The 19,503-nt window shown below is 39.5% G+C and overlaps 1 protein-coding gene across 1 annotated transcript in view; it reads left to right on the forward strand.

The window, feature by feature from the left end:
- Positions 1-19,503, forward strand: part of PLA2G4A (phospholipase A2 group IVA) — a 163,681-nt gene that overhangs the window by 134,703 nt on the left and 9,475 nt on the right. The window contains exons 15-17 of the mRNA XM_069544150.1: positions 2,767-2,951; positions 16,044-16,239; positions 18,124-18,281. Coding sequence (XP_069400251.1) covers positions 2,767-2,951; positions 16,044-16,239; positions 18,124-18,281 — 539 coding nt within the window. The remainder of the gene's footprint in view (positions 1-2,766; positions 2,952-16,043; positions 16,240-18,123; positions 18,282-19,503) is intronic.

The raw sequence follows: 19,503 nt of genomic DNA on the forward strand, positions 1-19,503 counted from the left end.
TAAACAACAAGAGAAAAGTAGAGTGAAGCTAAAAACCAGCACCCTGATCCTGATGAACCTGTAGGTTAGTGAGTATGCAATAGTCCTTACAGTTTACCCCGAAGGTTGACTTTAAAATAGAAAGTTGTTAACTGTCTTATAGAGTTATTGTCAGGATTAAGTAGCATCTCCTCTTAAAAGTGCTGTTAGTCCAAGGCATAGTAAGGAATATAGGGAACACACATGATAATTTGCTGTTACTTTAAGTTGTTGAATCTTGTATTTCTCAAACCTATTTAATCATGCAACTCTTATTTTTTACATAGAATATCTGGTAATATCTTGCAAAACTGTATTTTTTACAACACAGTTAAGAAATGTTTCCTGTCAGTTTAGGTGGATAGTTGGAATCATGGTGGTTAGCTACATGCCAGAGCTGTGAGCTGGTCTACATAAAGACTTTTCTCTCAAATGTAATCTTGGATTTAAAAGAGGAAAAAGGAGACTATCAGTTTCATGATGAGAGGGAGCAAATCAAATAGAATAAGAGAGAAATAGTCTGTTACTAGTTAACCTTTTAGCTGAAATTTAAAGCATCAGTTTATGAAACCAAAAAAATTATTTGTGAATTATCATTGCAGTTTATTAGGGAAAATTTCTGCATTGTAAACAAATATTCCCATTAATGGTTTTAATTTTTTATGCTTATTGTGAAATATGCATATCAATGTGGTTTTCATGATTGATAGATGCATGTGCAGATTACCTCTGTGCATTGCATTTATTGCGTTTTTAAATTACCCATTTCAAAATTCTTGAGTCTTATGGCTGTGCCACTCACTTTCTGAAGTGACAATGTGACACTGTGTTTAGGGTTTAGACTTCGTGGACCAGGCTTTGAGTCTTCATTCTTACTATGTTCAAATGGACCTATTAGGGCCTCGTATCCTTATCTTTAAAATGATATAAATGATATTTCCTTTGTCTTCTGGTAAATCTTATATGTGAAATTACTAATATATGGGCTTCCCAGGTGGCTCAGTGGTAAAGAATCTGTCTGCAATGCAGGAGACACGGATTCGATCCCTGGCTCAGGAAGATCCCATGAAGAAGGAAATGGCAACCCACTCCAGTATTCTTGCCTGGGAAATCGCATGGACAGAGAAGCCTGGAGGGCTACAGTCCATGAAGTTGCAAAGAGTCAGACATAGCTAAGTGACAGAGCACTGCTACTATACAATATATTATATACACGCAAATAAAGCTGCTTTTAGGAGGAATACAAATACCCAAATAAAAATTTTCCAGCTTCTTAGTGAAATATTTTAAAACTTACACAGACTCACAATTTTTTGCTTTATAAAAATTGTTAAACAATAAACATTTCAGAGGGATAGATGTTAAAGTTGGGTTTGATAACATATATGTAATATAACAAAGGGGCTTCCCAGGTGGCACTAGTGGTAAAGAACCCGCCTGCTAGTGCATGAGATGCAGGCTTTGTTGCCCCGTGGCTTGTGGGATCTTAGTTCCCAGACCAGGGATTGAACCCATGTCCCATGCATTGGAAGGCAGATTCTTAACTGCTGGACTAGCAGGAAAGTCCCTGAATCTGGTCTTAAAGTCTCTGTCTCAGAGAGGTCTCTCCTGACCATCTGCCTGAACTTCTTCCCTACCCTGCAGTTGTTGTTGTTGTTGTTCAGTCACTAAGTCGTATCCACGGTTTTGCAGCCCATGGCCTATAGCCCACCAGGCTCTGCTGTCCATGGGATTTCCTAGGCAAGAATACTGGAGTGCGTAGCCATTTCCTTCTTCAGGGGATCTTCCCCGGATCAGGGACCCCGGATCAGGGATCAAACCCATGTCTCCTGCATTGGCAGGTGGATTCTGTACCATTGAGTCACCAGAGAAGCACCCACCCCCCGCCCTCACATTCCTATTACCCTCTATTATTATTTTCATTCCTTTTATCAGTGCCTGAACCATTTTTTAATATATTTGTTTACTGACTTACCAGCAGCGTGCTCTATTGGAGCAGTTTGCATCTCTTGTTCAGCACTTAAGTAGTGCCTAGATAGTAGCAGACGATGTGTGTTGGCTCAATTGCCTGGACTATTCTCCAGGACTTCCATCACCTAGAGAGATGCTTGTGGGACCCTTCAGACTCTGCCACTCCCTAGTTATGCCACTTTAGAGATGCATTTTATGTATTTCATTCTCCATTTATAGTATCCTCTATCTCACATGTCTGTTCTAAGTCTTTAAAAAGATAATGCCTGAGGAAGTGTTTTTAAACCTGTAAAGACCTATGTAATGTAAGTAATCCTAGGACAGGGCTCATGGTACACAGCTTAAACTTACTCCTAGGGCCTGAGCCTTGCTTGCATTTTCAATATTTTGTCCTACTTAATTCTCACAGCAGCGACTTCCCTGGCAGTCGAGTGGTTAAGACTCAGGGTGTGTGGGTTTGATCCCTGGTCCAGGAGTTAAGATCCCACATGTCTCATGGCCAAAAACCCAAAACTTAAAACAGAAACAATATTGTAACAAATTCAATATAGATTTTAAAAATGGTCCACATTAAAAAAATAAATCTTAAAGAAATTCCTCACAGCACTCTTACTGATAGAACCTTTTACTCTGATGTTACAGATGAAGAGTCTCCAAGGCCTGAGGGTCTAACCGTTCAGAATTCTTCTCACATATATACATAACAAATAGTTTTAAATTCTAAATAATGTTAAGTGATCATTTAACCCATTCTGATCATTTCTTTCCTTTTTAAAGATCCTGATGAATTTGAGCAGATATATGAACCTTTGGATGTCAAAAGTAAAAAGATCCATGTGGTGGACAGTGGCCTCACATTTAACCTTCCATACCCTTTGATCCTGAGACCTCAGAGGGGAGTTGATCTCATCATCTCCTTTGACTTTTCTGCAAGACCAAGTGACTCCAGTCCTCCGTTCAAGGTAAAGAGAATTTATATAGCATTCCATCACCTGCCACATTCTTGTGTATGTCTTGTAGCTATCTTTGTCTTCTGGATCCTGATTTCTTATCCCTTTAGCATCTTTTCTACTTTATTATGAGTAATATTTCTAAAACACAGATGTGATTCAATCACTTTTCCACTTAACAAAGCCTTTAATTGATTTCCCAAGCCTCATTCAAGTTCACAGTCCTGAACAGGACAAGAACAATGCAATATGTTTGAAGTTCAGGAAGCAAATTAGCTTGAAATTTGAGAGTTAGCAGGTAAAAGATAAGTAAAGCCAAGTGAAGCCATGCATGGGCTTCCCTGGTAGCTCAGTTGGTAAACAATCTGCCTGCAATGCAGGAGACCCCAGTTCCATCCCTGGGTCGGGAAGATCCCCTGGAGAAGGGATAGGCTGCCTACTCCAGTATTCTTGGGTTTCCCTGGTGGCGCAGCTGATAAAGAATCTGCCTGTAATGTGGGAGACCTCGGTTCGATCCCTGGGTTAGGAAGACCCCCTGGAGAAGGGAAAGGCTACCCACTCTAGTATTCTGGCCTGGAGAATTCCATAGACCGTTTAGTCCATGGGATCGCAAAGAGTCAAACATGACTGAACAACTTTTACTTGACTTTTCAAAGCCATGCATGGGGAATGTATACCATGAGGAGAGAAGAGGACATGAAATAGTATCTTGATGATTCAACAGCAGTATCTGGGGAAAAGGACAAAAATGAAGGAAGTATGCAGTATTATAAAACTAACTGAAGATATTTAACAACAAAATGTCTTTGGTTAAGTGGATGAGAGCAGTTTCAATAGGACCGAAAGAGCAGATGTCATACTGCAGTGATTTGAAGGTTCAGTGGAAGTTAAGAACATGGAGACAATCCTATAAACCATTCCAGGAAGAAGGAAATGGACTATATCTGCAGGAGGATGTGGGGAATAGGAAAATTGCATGTATGTGGAAGGGTGGGTTGGAAATACTTGAGTGTATTTAAATGTTTTGATGTCTAGGACTTGTGAATGAAGCAATGTTGTGGAAGATGGAGAGATGATGTATACAACAGAATCACATCCCTGGGAGATTGTAGGGGTGGGGAGTGGAAGGGAGATACAAGAATACAGATGGAGAGGAGTCTAGATACATCCGTATTGGGGCAAGAGAGAAGGGGGATGTTGTGGTTGTGGATTGAAGGCACAGAGTTGTAGGTACAGAGATGGGAAGATAGGAAAGCACTCATGCGATGACTTCTAACTTTTAGAGGAATTCGGGAGTCAGCACTATCTTTTGAGTAGAGAGGAGGTTGAGCCAGGGGTACAAGGATAACAAGTCTGCCTGTCTGAAGACACAAGGAAAATTTCTAACTAGGGTCATGTGGAAAGATTGCTGGGCAGCATCTAAGTGAGACATGAATGTTGTTTGTCCCCTTGACTTCAAACTTCCTTTCAATATAGCTCAAATATTACCTTTCTTGACCTCCACAAGTATAGTTGTAGTAGGAAAGGCTTAGTAAATTCTCCTAACACAGCAATTTTCATGTTGTCCTGTCTATATTTGTTTACTTCCACTCTCTGTGAACTCTCTGTGAACTCGTTGGAGACTAGAACATTAACTTGTGTGTGTGTTTGTGTGTGTGTGTATTTGTGTTTTGTTTTAATCATTTGGTTCTAATTGCTATATAAGTGCTAGCCAAAATTATGGGATGTAGGATATGTTTTATGGGTGAATGAATGAAATATTATAATAGAGATGAAGTTACTATCTCCATTTCATAGATTAAGAAACAGGTACTCACAGAGATCAAGTGAAACATTTCACCATCTCCCAACCAGGAAAAGTTAGTGATGACCCAGGTCCTTGGACATGTTTTCATTTCTGTTGTACTCTTAAGATGTTCTCAAGACCCAATGATGGTTATAATAACTCTTTAACATATATAAATCTCATATTTTAAAAGCGCTTTCATATTTCACCTTTTTTGAGGCAGTTAGTAGTATTCAGAGAAGGAAACAAGGATTGATGAGATAAGAAATCTCATCACGCCAAGAAATTAAATAAGATAATGGGTGAAAGGTCTTCCCATTAAGCCATTAAGAATCTGCTTGCAATGCAGGAGACATGGGTTCACTCCCTGGGTTGGGAAGATCCCCCTGGAGTAGGAAATGGCAACCCACTCCAGTATTCTTGCCTGGAAAATCCCATGGACAGAGGAGCCTGGTGGGCCACAGTCCATGACATTGCAAAAGAGTTGCACTGACTTAGCAACTAAACAACAACAACAACTGTGAGTGTTATAGGAGATCCATTCAAAAATAGATCGGTGTGTTCTGGAGTAGACAAGCAGGGAAATAAGTGAAATTGGATGAAAATGGCCCAGAAATGGCAATGAGCACATCTGAGGAGTGATCTGATTAAAATGATAGATATTACACTCCCATTAGGAGGGCTTTAAAGAAGAATTTATGGTTGGATGATAGCAAATGGAAAATCAGTGAAGGATTTCCAGCAGACAAATGACTTCATGAAACTGGAATTTTAGAATGATTAATCTGATAACGGAAAATTGGATGAATTGGGGGATGGAGAGCAAAAGGTTAAAATTAAGAGGGATTTACTGTAATGTAAGTGTAGGACAGTGAAGTATGCACCAGGGAGGGTGACTGTGAAAACCAAGAGCAGGATTTGATGATGGATGAGCAGCAATGGGGAGGTGAGTTTCAACGCATGACTCCACTGTGATAATTTAGGAGCTCACTCTGGAGGTGGAAGAACCTGATTATTCATTTCACCAATGGAAATGTAAAATGTCAAAGTCATCATTTTATACATGAATCAGAGCTCCACCACCTTAATGAACTGATATTAGAAGGTTTTAGAATATTATGTTGTACCTCTGAAAAGAACCATTGTACTTTGTTGTAGTTTTTAAACATACTTTGATTCACTATTTCTAATTAAAAAGATTACTCATAAAAATACATCAAGTGCTTCTGCTATTCATAGACAATAGCTGCTGATATTTTGTTTCTATTTTTTTCTCTCTTCACTGCATGTGTGCATACATACGTGCATATGTATGTATCAACACCAGGGTTATATGTTTTTGCAATCTGCTTCTTTCTTCTAAAAGTTACATTGTAAGCATTTCCCCATGCCATTCAATATTTTTAGAACATAATTTTAAACACAGAATGATATCTCTGTATATGAAGAAGCAAGAATTTATTATCAGTGCTCTGTTTTCGACTTTTAGATTATTGCTATCTTGTCAATTCTTTCTTCTAATTGCCATCTTTGCACATGAATCTTTAACCACACTTTTTATTATTCCCTTACTTGGATTCTTAGATATATATATGTTAAGATTTTTAATAAACATTTCCAGATCACTTTCCAAAAAAGCTGTACCAGTTTATATTACTGTATTAGGTTGTATAGGCAAATCCTTGTTTTACATGGCTTTACTGGCATGGAAAAATATTACAGCTGTTTATGCTCATAGATGTGCTTTAGAATGATTTTGTCAATTCCTTACACCTTCCCCTCTTCCTCCTATGTGAATATACCCTTTAACGATTGGTTTGGTGTAGCATGAAGCCTGTCATTCTAGCATTAATGAACTGTATTTTCAGAGACTTAATACAAAAGAAATTTCAATATATTATATATGATACATTTTCCTCCAAAAATGGACTTCAGAAAATACAGAGTGAGTGAAATGAACTTTTCAGTCTCACTTGGAATATTTAAAAAGATTTTTTAAACTTATGAGTATTGTTATATAGATTGTCATTATAATAATATGCATTTCAATATGAACTTAAAAGATTACTCAAATATAATTTTTAAGTTAATAAAAAATATTGTTTAGTTCAGTCACTCAGTTGCGTCCAACTCTTTGTGACCCCATGAATCGCAGCACGCCAGGCCTCCCTGTCCATCACCAACCCCCAGAGCTCACTAGACTCATGTCCATCAAGTCAGTGATGCCATCCAGCCATCTCATCCTCTGTCGTTCCCTTCTCCTCCTGCCCCCAATCCCTCCCAGCATCAGAATCTTTTCAAATGAATCAATTCTTCTCATGAGGTGGCCAAAGTACTGGAGTTTCAGCTTTAGCATCATTCCCTCCAAAGAAATCCCAGGGCTGATCTCCTTTAGAACGGACTGGTTGGATCTCCTTGCAGTCCATGGGACTCTCAAGAGTCTTCTCCAACACCACAGTTCAAAAGCATCAATTCTTCAGCACTCAGCCTTCTTCACAGTCCAACTCTCACATCCATACATGACTACTGGAAAAACCATAGCATTGACTAGACGGACCTTAGTCGGCAAAGTAATGTCTCTGCTTTTGAATATGCTATCCAGGTTGGTCATAACTTTTCTTCCAAGGAGTAAGCGTCTTTTAATTTCATGGCTGCAGTCACCATCTACAGTGATTTTGGAGCTCAAAAAAATAGAGTCTGACACTGTTTCTACTGTTTCCCCATCTATTTCCCATGAAGTGATGGAACCAGATGCCATGATCTTCGTTTTCTGAATGTTGAGCTTTAAGCCAACTTTTTCACTCTCCGCTTTCACTTTCATCAAGAAGCTTTTTAGTTCCTCTTCACTTTCTGCCATAAGGGTGGTGTCATCTGCATATCTGAGGTTATTAATATTTCTCCCGTCAATCTTGATTCCAGCTTGTGCTTCTTCCAGCCCAGTGTTTCTCATGATGTACCCAGCATATAAGTATAAAAATATTGTACTATTAATACTAAAGTGTAATACTTATTATAGGTATGATATGTACTAAGTTGCTTCAGTCATATCTGACTCTTTGTGACTCTCTGAACAAGCCTTCCAGACTCCTCTGTTCATGGGAGTCTCCAGGCAAGAATGTTGGAGTCGGTTGCCATGCCCTCCTCCAGGGATCTTCCCAACCCAAGGACTGAACTCGGGTATTCTGTGTCTTCTGCACTGCAGGCAGATTCTTTACTCCTGAGCCATAAAAATTGAGTTGTACATAAAAGTTTTTGATAGCAGAGAAGTTCCAATGCAATACCTGAATATATGCAATATGATTCTTTAAGGTGATTAAATAATGAATAATTTTCTATTTGGGTGGCTTGTCTGGTGGCTCGGTGGTAAAGAATCTGCCTGCCAATGAAGGAGATAGGAGTTCAGTCCCTGGGTCAGGAAGATCCCTTGAAGAAGGAAATGGCAACTTACTCCAGTGTTCTTGCCTGGAATATCTGATGGACAAAGGAGCCTGGTGGGCTACAGTCCATGGGGCTGCAAAGAGTCAGACACAACTTAATGACTAAACAGCAATGGCAACAACAAGTGTCCTATTGCTTAGACTGAAATTGGATACCATTTGAAGTTAAGGAGTAGAGCATAAATCCTGAGCAAAAATTTAGAGCCAGTAACTATGTTTCTTAGGCATTTCATAAATATAGTTAAATCTCAGATTTTGTCAGGGAGATATAGAATGATGGATATCGTGCCTTTTGATAAAGGCAACACATTTCATATTATATCTACTTTATAACCAGCCTAGAAAGTTCATGACGTCAATGTCAGTGATAATGAAGGATTTTGTTTTTTGTAGATTAGTGGCTACACACTCTAATAATAGTCCAAATATACAGAACCTCATAACTCTAAATAGTGTTATTAATTGATTTAAGAAAAATAATTTTGGGTTTCAGTTTATCAAGTTCTTTTTGTTAATCATTTAATAACAGATATATGCCATACAAATTTAGTTTTCCTGTAGGGTTTACCCAAGATAAATTTTGATAAGGTTTGTTCTTCATATTGGTCATAAAATAATCCAGTACCTTCATAGTCAAGTCATCAAAATAAATAGGTTGAATTTAAAGGAGGGGGGAAAAGCTTTGGATGTTTTGAGGAATAAGCAAGGAATACAGGGAAGTTTAGAGTTTATCATTCTAGATTTTTTCTTTAGCTTATAAAGTTTTATGTAGAGTAATGGATTTGGATTGTTATTCCATAAATTATGTTACTTTATGCTGCCATATGTTGGGCATGAATCTAGCTGTATTTCAGTGCCCTTTTAAATGCTTAGTGTCTGGAAGTCAGAACAATGAGTTTATCCTCTCAAAAATAAAAGGAAAGAGAGAAAGAAGGAGAAAAGGAGAGAAGGAAGCAATGAGGGAAGGGGAAAAGGACAAGAGAATTAAAAGGAAATTTGAAAGTAGCTAGTCTTTACAAATTATAGAAGTAATGTATCTAAATTAACTTTGTCAAGGTCAAAATCTCATTTACCCACAAAAAAAAGAATCCATCTGCAATGCAGGAGACCTGGATTTTTCAAACCCTGGGTTGGGAAGATCCACTGAAGAAGGGAACCCATTCCAGTATTCTTGCCTGGAAAATCCCATTGACAGAAGAGCCTTTCGGGCAACAGTCCATGAGTCAGACACAATTTAGCGATTAAACCACCACAACAAATAATGCAAAAAAGAATCTGTATTTTTCAATGCTAACCTGATTTATTTGTTGACATTATGGCATGCTCCTTGGTTTAGAACCTCAATGGCACCCCACTCCAGTACTCTCGCCTGGAGAATCCCATGGACGGAAGAGCCGGATAGGCTGCAGTCCATGGGGTTGCTAAGAGTCAGACACGACTGAGCGACTTCACTTTTACTTTCACGCACTGGAGAAGGAAATGGCAACCCACTCCAGTGTTCTTGCCTGGAGAATCCCAGGGACGGGGGAGCCTGGTGGGCTGCCATCTCTGGGGTCGCACAGAGTCGGACACAGCTGAAGTGATTTAGCAGCACACGGTGTACTTAGATTGTTAAGTTGGGTCAAACCGTCATGGCCAGACCAGTCCAGGTGTTAGCTCTGTGGGCATCAGTCCAACATGGCTGATGAAGGGAAGTGCATGTTATTGAGTGCAGCCTTAAAGGCTTACGGCTTAAGTTCATTTCTGGGGTTATAGAGTCAGACACGATTGAAGCAACTTAGCAGCAGCAGAGCAGCAAATTGCCACAAACAACAGAAATGTATTCTTCTCTCACAGTTCTGGAGACCAGAAGTCAAGATCAAGGTGTCCTCAGGACCACACTCCCTCCAAAAGCTCTACAGGAGCATTCTTCTTTGTCTTTTCCAGTTTCCAGTAGTTCCAGGCTTTCCTTGGTTTGTGGCTACATAACTCCAATCTCAGCCTCCGTCTTCCTATGGCCTTCTCCTCTGTGTGTGTGCGTTTTCATAAGAATATTCATCGTTGGATTTTATGGCCCACCCAGCTAATCCACAATTATCTCATCTTCAGACCCTTAACTTAATTATACTTGCAAAAACCTCTTCTCCTAATGAGGTTGCATTCACAGGTCCTGAGGGGTTAGAGCATAGACTTATCTTTTGGAGGGCCACCATTCAACCCACTACACCTGTTTGGTCATGGAGGATTAGAGGCCTTGTCATGAGGAAATATACTCAACATTAATTTCTCCTTACATGTTTTTGTGAATGTATAGTAACCTCTCAGTGAAGAAGAACTAAGGAGAAATGTAAAGTGCTCTGTACACTATCAGATATAGAAAATTATTTTTGTGCATATTGCATTGTAAAGCTAACACTTTACACACTTTACACATTGGGACCTAACACTTTTTTTGGAAGTGAGAATGATCATAACCACAAAATAATGAATTCTAAATTGTTGTTTCTACCTATTGTATTTTACATTAGTTTCTTCAAAAATTTCCTAGAATTCTGTAAATTTATTTACACAGTTATACTCCTCCATCCAATCTAAAAATAGATTTTAAATAATGAGGAAACACATGCCCTAGGTATATAGAGAAAAAAACTTCATTTCCTCTGGAGAAAAGCTAATATAATATAATAATTTAAAATATATATTTATCTACATGCATAAATAAATAAAATGGCATATATATGCCATTCACACTATAGCTTGTACATATTTTTATATTATTCAGATTGTTTTTCCTATCTTTCAAAGTGTTTTCAGTTCAGTTCAGTTCAGTCGCTCAGTCGTGTCCAACTCTTTGCGACCCCATGAATCACAGCACGCCAGGCCTCCCTGTCCATCACCAACTCCTGCAGTTCACTCAGACTCACGTCCGCCGAGTCAGTGATGCCATCCAGCCATCTCAAAGTGTGTTAGTACTCTTAAATGAGTATAAACATCCTACAAACTATAACTTTGAAGGATACTTTCAAATTTTTATCTTCACAGATAATCATTTTAGTTAATACTGTGTAAGTGAAGTGAAGTGAAGTGAAGTCGCTCAATCGTGTCCGACTCTTTGCGACCCCATAGACTGAAGACTGCCAGGCTCCTCTGTCCATGGGATTTTCCAGGCAGTAGTACTGGAGTGGATTGCCATTTCCTTCTCCAGGGACTCTTCCCAACCCAGGGCTCGAACCCAGATCTCCCGCATTGTAGACAGAGGCTTTACCGTCTGAGCCACCAGGGAAGTAATTTACCATGAATTAGTCTGTGAAAATCTGAGGTGTCAAGCAGTAACCCAAATGGACGGTTAGAACTCAGTTCTGCTGTAATTTGTGGAATAGCAATTTATTTTTGCTCACTGCATTCTTTTAAAATATTCTTTTCAAACTCGTCTGTCCCACTCATAGTTGTGTCATTGTTTCTCAGCCTTTACAAACGAGACATGGGAGGAGAGGAGACGGTTTTTCCATCCTGTAATCACTGCCTTTATAGTCATCAGGTTTTAATCCTTTCCACATCAGGCTCATATAAGGAAAGGGAAAGTTTCCATCACTTCCTGATTCCTGCATAAAATATCTATCTAAAAATAGCTTGGTCTTTTACCTCAGGCGATTCCCTTCTCTTTCTCCACGCACTCACAAGTCTTGGTCACACCCTTGAGTCACGTTTGTAAACACTGGAGAGCCCTTCCTTTCCCTTGTTCCCATGCAGTTCCACAGTGTGAACTTTTGGTTTTATTTTGATGTTGAATAATTGTTAATGAATAACTGTGAACAGTGCTAGACAAGAAAGAACAGCCTGAATAATTCAGCTGAACAGGAAGATAAAGGATTTAGAGATAATTCTCAAGTTTCAAACATGCAATTGTCCCTGTGTACATATGGAATTTTAAGTGAAATATAATCACATTTAGCTTGACAGTTTATGGAACAAATGTTTTAATATAAATCTGTTTTCCCAGATTTTTATTCCTCAGTAAATGACATTGAGAGAGTCGATCAGCTTAATGTTCACACTCCAGAAGCATCAGGAACAGTGAATGCTCAATGAAAAGCTTTTTTTTTCCCTAAACTTAAGGTGCTATTTTAAAGTAACTATTTTCTTCACTAGGTTAACACAACTTTGTAAAGCAGTTTTCATCCAATTAAAAAAATAATTTATCGGGGAAAACTCACATATAAATAAATGCTTTTCTTAAATATAAATTACTGAGTTTTTAAAAATACATGATCTCACTTAATCCTCACAGCAATGCCCAGGAAGATAATAGTATCAACTTTATTTTACAGCTCATTTATTTACAAATAAATTGGTGGGAAATAAGAAACAGCTGAAATGCAGATTAACTGGGATTGTGTGTGTGCTCAGTCACTAAGTCATGTCTGACTCTGTGATCTGATGGACTACAGCCCTCCAGCCTCCTCTGTCCATGGTATTTTCCAGGGAAGAATACTGGAGTGGGTTGCCATTTCCTTCTCCAGGGGATCATCCTGATCCAGGGATCGAACACTTGTCTCCTGCAGCTCCCTCTTGGCAAGCAGATTCTTTACCACTGAGCCACCTGGGAAGCCCCAGAATGGGATTGGGAGTCTGCTACTTCAAAGACAGTACACAGCCTGGTCCATGTGTGTTGGTTGTTACTTATGACCCCTATGGTGCCATTAGAGGAGCATCACTGCATTTCTTTTTTCTTTTTGTACACAAAACCATTTCTTCTGCAAACTGCTAAGCAGTTTGTCTCAGATCACCCAGCTTGCAAGTCAAGATAGGCTGGGCCTTTCAGGCTGCACAGCCCAGGTATGAAGCCATCCGTCATGTTCCCTATCTCTTTCATACTGCACTATCATGTCTGTTCTTTATCTTCCCCCTTAATTTATGATCCCTAGATATTCAAGGATAGCTCCTCTCTTATGCCTGGAACATAGGTGCTTCATCATAATGTTGAGTGAATTAATATGCACTGTGAGGAAATAGTCCAGGTATGCTGCAAAATCTCACGGCAACTAAATACTTTACTCATAGCATTTGCCACAGTTTTAAACCTAGAGGGTTGTTTGATTACTGTCTGTCTATGTACATCCTGTAAGAATAAGTTTTACTCACCATTATGTCCCCACCTCCTAGCATAGAGCTTAGACTGACGACTAATGATTATCATTGAAGGAATCAATGTGATGACAAAGTAGTTAAAAAAAGAAACAAAAACTTAAGATGTTAGTGATCATTTCTCCAAAACTTCTGCTCTTTAGGGATTTCCCTAATAGTTGCTCTCTCTCTTCCTTCTTCTTCTTTTCTTTCTTCACTTTTCCCCCTTCCACATCTTTTCCTCTCTTTACTGGCTTTTATTTGGCAAACGTGTATAAAAAGTGACGTGACAGGCATGCTACTAACTATTGTAACTATGCTAATTGATTTCATTCTAATAGCAGTCTTATGAGATATGGATTATCTTGACCGTCTTTATTTTATATTTGAGGGTATTGAGTGTAGGGGGAACATGCCCAAGGTCCCCAAGCGTGCACTTTAACTTGGGCAGTCTGGCCCCAGAGTCTGCACTTTCCTACTACCACAGTCTGTTTCTTACTTGTCCCCTGTGCCTTTCAGCTGAATTTCAGTAGAAATAAGCTCTATTCACTGCACCTCTCTGTATGGATTTATGTTCTCCAGTTTGAATTAATTATTTTTTGTGCTTACCCTCTGTGTTAGTCTTCCTTGACATGAAAATAAGCCTAAAACCTCAGTGAAGTGAAGTCGCTCAGTCGTGTCTGACTCTTTGCGACCCCATGGACTGTAGCCTACTGGGCTCCTCCGCCCATGGGATTTTCCAGGCAAGAGTACTGGAGTGGGGTGCCATTTCCTTCTCCAGGGGAACTTCCCGACCCAGGGATCAAACCCGGGTCTCCTGCATTGTAGGCAGACGCTTTACCATCTGAGCCAAGGCAAGCCCAAAACCTCAGTTCAGTTTAGTTCAGTCACTCACTCGTGTCTGACTCTTTGCGACCCCATGAATCGCAGCACGCCAGGCCTCCCTGTCCATCACCAACTCCTGGAGTTCACTCTGATTCATGTCCATCGAGTCAGTGATGCCATCCAGCCATCTCATCCTCTGTCATCTCCTTCTCCTCCTGCCCCCAATCCCTCCCAGCATCAAAGTCTTTTCCAATGAGTCAACTCTTCGTATGAGGTGGCCAAAGTACTGGAGTTTCAGCTTTAGCATCATTCCCTCCAAAGAAATCCCAGGGCTGATCTCCTTCAGAATGGACTGGTTGGATCTCCTTGCAGTCCAAGGGACTCTCAAGAGTCTTCTCCAACACCACAGTTCAAAAGCATCAGTTCTTCGGTGCTCAGCCTTCTTCACAGTCCAACTCTCACATCCATACATGACCACTGGAAAAACTATAACCTTGACTAGCCGGACCTTAGTCGGCAAAGTAATGTCTCTGCTTTTGAATATGCTGTCTAGGTTGGTCATCACTTTTCTTCCAAGGAATAGGCGTCTTTTAATTTCATGGCTGCAGTCACCATCTGCAGTGATTTTGGAGCCCCCAAAATAAAGTCTGACCCTGTTTCCACTTTCCCCATCTACTTCCCATGAAGTGATGGGACCAGATGCCATGATCTTCATTTTCTGAATGAAAATGAAAATGAAAAGCCAACTTTTTCGCTCTCCACTTTCACTTTCATCAAGAGGCTTTTTACTTCCTCTTCACTTTCTGCCCTAAGGGTGGTGTCATCTGCATGTCTGAGGTTATTGATATTTCTCCCGGCAATCTTGATTCTAGCTTGTGTTTCTTCCAGCCCAGCGTTTCTCATGATGTACTCTGCATATAAGTTAAATAAGCAAGGTGACAATATGCAGCCTTGACGTACTCCTTTTCCTACTTGGAACCAGTCTGTTGGTCCATGTCTAGTTCTAACTGTTACTTCCTGACCTGCATACAGATTTCTCAAGAGGCAGGTTAGGTGGTCTGGTATTCCCATCTCTTTCAGAATTTTCCACAGTTTATTGTGATCCACACAGTCAAAGGCTTTGGCATAGTCAATAAAGCAGAAATAGATGTTTTTCTGGAACTCTCTTGCTTTTTCCATGATCCAGCGGATGTTGGCAGTTTGATCTCTGGTTCCTCTGCCTTTTCTAAAACCTCAGTAGTCAACAGCAAACATGTACTTCTTGGTCATGTTACATGTCAACAAAATAGCTTCTTTTCCTAAAGAGAAGCAAAAAAAGAAGCTGATTCAGAGCAGCTCAACTGTTTTTGCATTCATAAGATGTATTCATTTTTAATCAGTTTTGTGGAGAAAATGCAGGTAAAAATTCAGTAACAGAGTGCTCCTCATTCTGCCTCAATGGATTTTTTTAACTTTGAAGGGTTAAAAAACATTCATATAACTTCCAAATGCCCAGAACCCATTGTTGTTGTTGTTGTTGTTTAGTCGCTCAGTTGTGTCCAACTCTTGCGATTCATGGGATTTTCCAGGCAGGAATGCTGGAGTGAGTTGCCATTTCTCACTCCGGCTATCTTCCCTGAGCCTCCTGCCTTGCAGGCAGAGTCTTTACCACTGAGCCACCAGGAAAACCTACCCAGAATCTCTAGCAATTGCATCAGTGTAATTTCAGTCAGTTCAGTTCATTAATAATTTTTCCAATGCCTCCTATGGAACTAGCCTTATATAAAGAAGTAAAAAAATGATCGTGAGTTTGTTTATGGAGTAATTTTGTATTTCTTGAGATTGATAAGTTTCTTAAGAACAAGATCGTTACTCATCTTCAGCAAGGAACATACTAACACATGGTAGATAGCTAATGAATAGTGAATGGTGAGCAGACCAGCTGAACAAATGACCTTTCCCTCTCTTCCATAGGAACTTCTACTTGCAGAAAAGTGGGCTAAGATGAACAAGCTCCCCTTTCCAAAGATTGATCCTTACGTGTTCGATCGAGAAGGACTGAAGGAATGCTACGTTTTTAAACCCAAGAATCCTGATGTCGAGAAAGATTGCCCGACTATCATTCACTTTGTTCTGGCCAACATCAACTTCAGAAAGTACAAGGCTCCAGGTACATCAGGAGTTATGGTCTGTAAGGCAGAAAGCTGATAAGCATAAGAATGACGTTAAGGTGCTTCATGCTGGCACTGCCATATCAGCTGTTACAACATTGAACACTTCCTTTACCTTGATAAATGGCTACCATCCTGAGACTCCAAGCACTTCCCCCCCTTTCTCACCCTAGAGTCTCCTAAGTTCCTCACAATCCAGAAACTGAAGGGTAATTAACTAGCTTGATAAAACCTCTGGGGCTTTATTCTGCAATCTCAGGTTATATTTGTTCTGATGGATTGGAACAAATGTCCTTGTCATAGGCATTGTTAAATATTTTGATTGCTGCCTTTGTAAGGGAGGCCTTGTTTCAGAAAAAATTGTGCAAAAAAATTGTGGGAATGTTAACTGACCATAAAAATTCATGAAATCTAGCAGTACAATATGGATAGTAATTTCAGGTCCACCATGTTACATTCCTTTAGAAAAAGAGAATCAAGTTCAAGGCACCAGCATTTTGTTTTGCCACATCCAAAGGAGTCTATGGACTCTGCTATATCCTGGAAGATACTGATTAACAAAAGGAGAACTAGAGATTGACCAGCAAGATACTAAATGTCTCAACGTTATATTATTTTCAGACCAGAAAATGTAGCTGTTAAAGAAAAGATGAAAAAATAGCCATGGAAGGTTTGAGACTATGGGGAGGAAAGTGATCTTCTTCTACATAGTGAACGAAGTCAGAGGAAAGGTCAATGGAGGTGGAGGTTCTCCTGAGTCATGCTTCAACACAAAAGAAGGAAGGATTCGCTGGAATTTTTAGCTATTGAACAGTGAAATACCTAAAGCATAAGAAATGTTGAATTTTCTATCACTGTTAATCCTCAAAAACAGGCTGTGGAGGGGATTCTTGTGACATGAAGACAATTAATTAATGTCTGGGTTTGGGTTCTACCAGAAGTAAATTCCAAGCAAAGGGTTCAAGTGCAAAGAGTTTGTTTGAGTGAAGTAGGAAACTTTAGTAAAAGAGCTGAGAACTGATAAAAGGAAGAAAGGCAGACAGCAAAAGATGTGTTAGTAAGCCTGCTACCACAGGAGAACCTGATCCTAGGAGATGAAATGGAATCTAGTCAGATCATGCTTTCCACTTACACAGCAAGTGGCAAGAGAACCAAGGAATTTATATACCAATACCACAGAGTCTTTGGTTGACTGCTTCCTGGGACAGAGTATTATTGACTGGAACTTTCAGCCTGCTGCTAATAAGCAAAGCAGCCTTGAGCAGTTACAGGGAAGAGTAGAAAGCCTTTGGGGCTTCCCAGGTGGCTCAGTGGTAAAGAGTCCACCTGCCAAGCAGGAGACACAGGTTTAATCCCTGAGTTGGGAAGATCCCCTGGAGAAGGAAATGGCAATCCACTCCAGTACTATTGCCTGAAAAATGCAATGGACAGAGGAGCCTAGTAGGCTACAATCTATGGGGTCACAAAGAGTTGGACACAACTGAGCGATTTCACTTTCACTTTCTTTCCTGGAGAAGGAAATGGTAACCCACTCCAGTATGCTTGCCTGGGAAATCCCATGGACAGAGGAGACTGGTGGGCCGCAGTCTGTGGGGTTGCAAAAGAGTCAGACACGACTTAGTCAGACTAAACAGTAGCAGCAGAAAGCCCTTAGCACAGAGATGCAGGTGCTGGCAACTGGAAGGTGCCCAGTCAGAGTACACAGAAATGGTCAAATCCAGGGTATGTGAGCAGAGGCCTCATAGTGTGCACTGAGGATTATATGACTCCTGAAGGGTCTCCCAAGGTTGTGTTTATGGCTATTTGAATGTTTTATGCCCTGGACTTTAGAGCTATTTTGTGGTTTTCGAAATAACATCATTTGAAACTCTTCCTATATTTAGGTGTTCCAAGAGAAACTAATGAAGAGAAAGAAATAGCTGATTTTGATATTTTTGATGACCCTGAATCACCGTTTTCAACCTTCAACTTTCAATACCCAAATCAAGCATTTAAAAGGCTGCATGATCTCATGTACTTCAATACCCTGAACAACATTGATGTAAGTTATCTCCTATGATCACTGACAATGTCCAATATTTCCATATCAATGAACATAGCAATACCTCATTTTAATTCATAAAAAATAACTTTTATGAATGATACCACCCCCAAATTTACCATTTTCAATTTTTTAAATTCTACTAATCTCCAGAAGAAGCCCATAAAATTCACAAATAAGGAACCCAGTGCCTCCAAATTGGCAGAGCCCACATTTTATGCTATTGTGTGAAGGATTAGTTAATCCTCAGCTTCTTTCCCAAAGTATCTAGTAGGTTTATCATATGATAAAGTAAACTATAAGTTGGAAGAAAAGTCATACAATGGAAATATGAGTAGAGAAGTGAGTGCTACCAGAAGTGCAATTAATCTGCAAAAATAGCATGAATTTTAATGAACAGACTCATGCCTTTAAATGTCTTTTTATTTTTGTGGATCTTGGAACTGTCTCCAGAAGTAGCAGTTTCTCCAAGTTTAGCCCTGGAGATATCAACTGCGCCTTGCTTCACAAACATTAAAACAAGTCATTCTCTTCAGTGTTATTCCTAGCACTAGTATATCTGCTGCTAAGATTCTGTATCTGTGTAAAATTCTTTAGCTGCTAACTCACCATTTAGACCGCTGTTGTGTAATTGGATTCATGTTGGCTTGTGGTTCCACATCATAGTGTCTGACAAATGATGATCAGTGGTAAAAGCCCAAGTTCATGAGTCTACTTGGATTTTGTACATTAGAAAAAAAGCATAAAAGGAAAAGAAAGAAAAATTAAATGGAGAGGAAAAGGCATCACACCCGATTTGCCAGTTCTTTTGGAGATTGTATGAATGGAGTAAAAGAATGGACCACGTGTGAATGAGTCTTCTGTGCATATGAGATTTCATTCGATTTTTGTGATCTAATAGAATTCTGGCATGTCTAGTTTGTTTGTTTGTTTAGTTTGGTCTGAAACTAGTAATGATCAATTGTGTGCAGTTGTGACAGTTACACCATAATATCTTTATTAATCAATATCTTTAATTTTTTTAAACATATGAAAACTTCCCAATAACCTTCAGCTTCTGCAACTCCAAAGTGTTTCTTGTCAGTGTTCATTTGTGAACAATATGTGATTGTTCAGGTAAAACATGGATAGCAACATTCATAGTACATATCATTTTCCAAATGGATTTATTTCTTTTCTTTTACCTTATTAGTCAGTGAAAATCTGAAATCTGCATGCTACA

This window comes from Ovis canadensis, chromosome 12 (genome assembly GCF_042477335.2).
Source record: "Ovis canadensis isolate MfBH-ARS-UI-01 breed Bighorn chromosome 12, ARS-UI_OviCan_v2, whole genome shotgun sequence".
Classification (NCBI taxonomy): domain Eukaryota; kingdom Metazoa; phylum Chordata; class Mammalia; order Artiodactyla; family Bovidae; genus Ovis; species Ovis canadensis.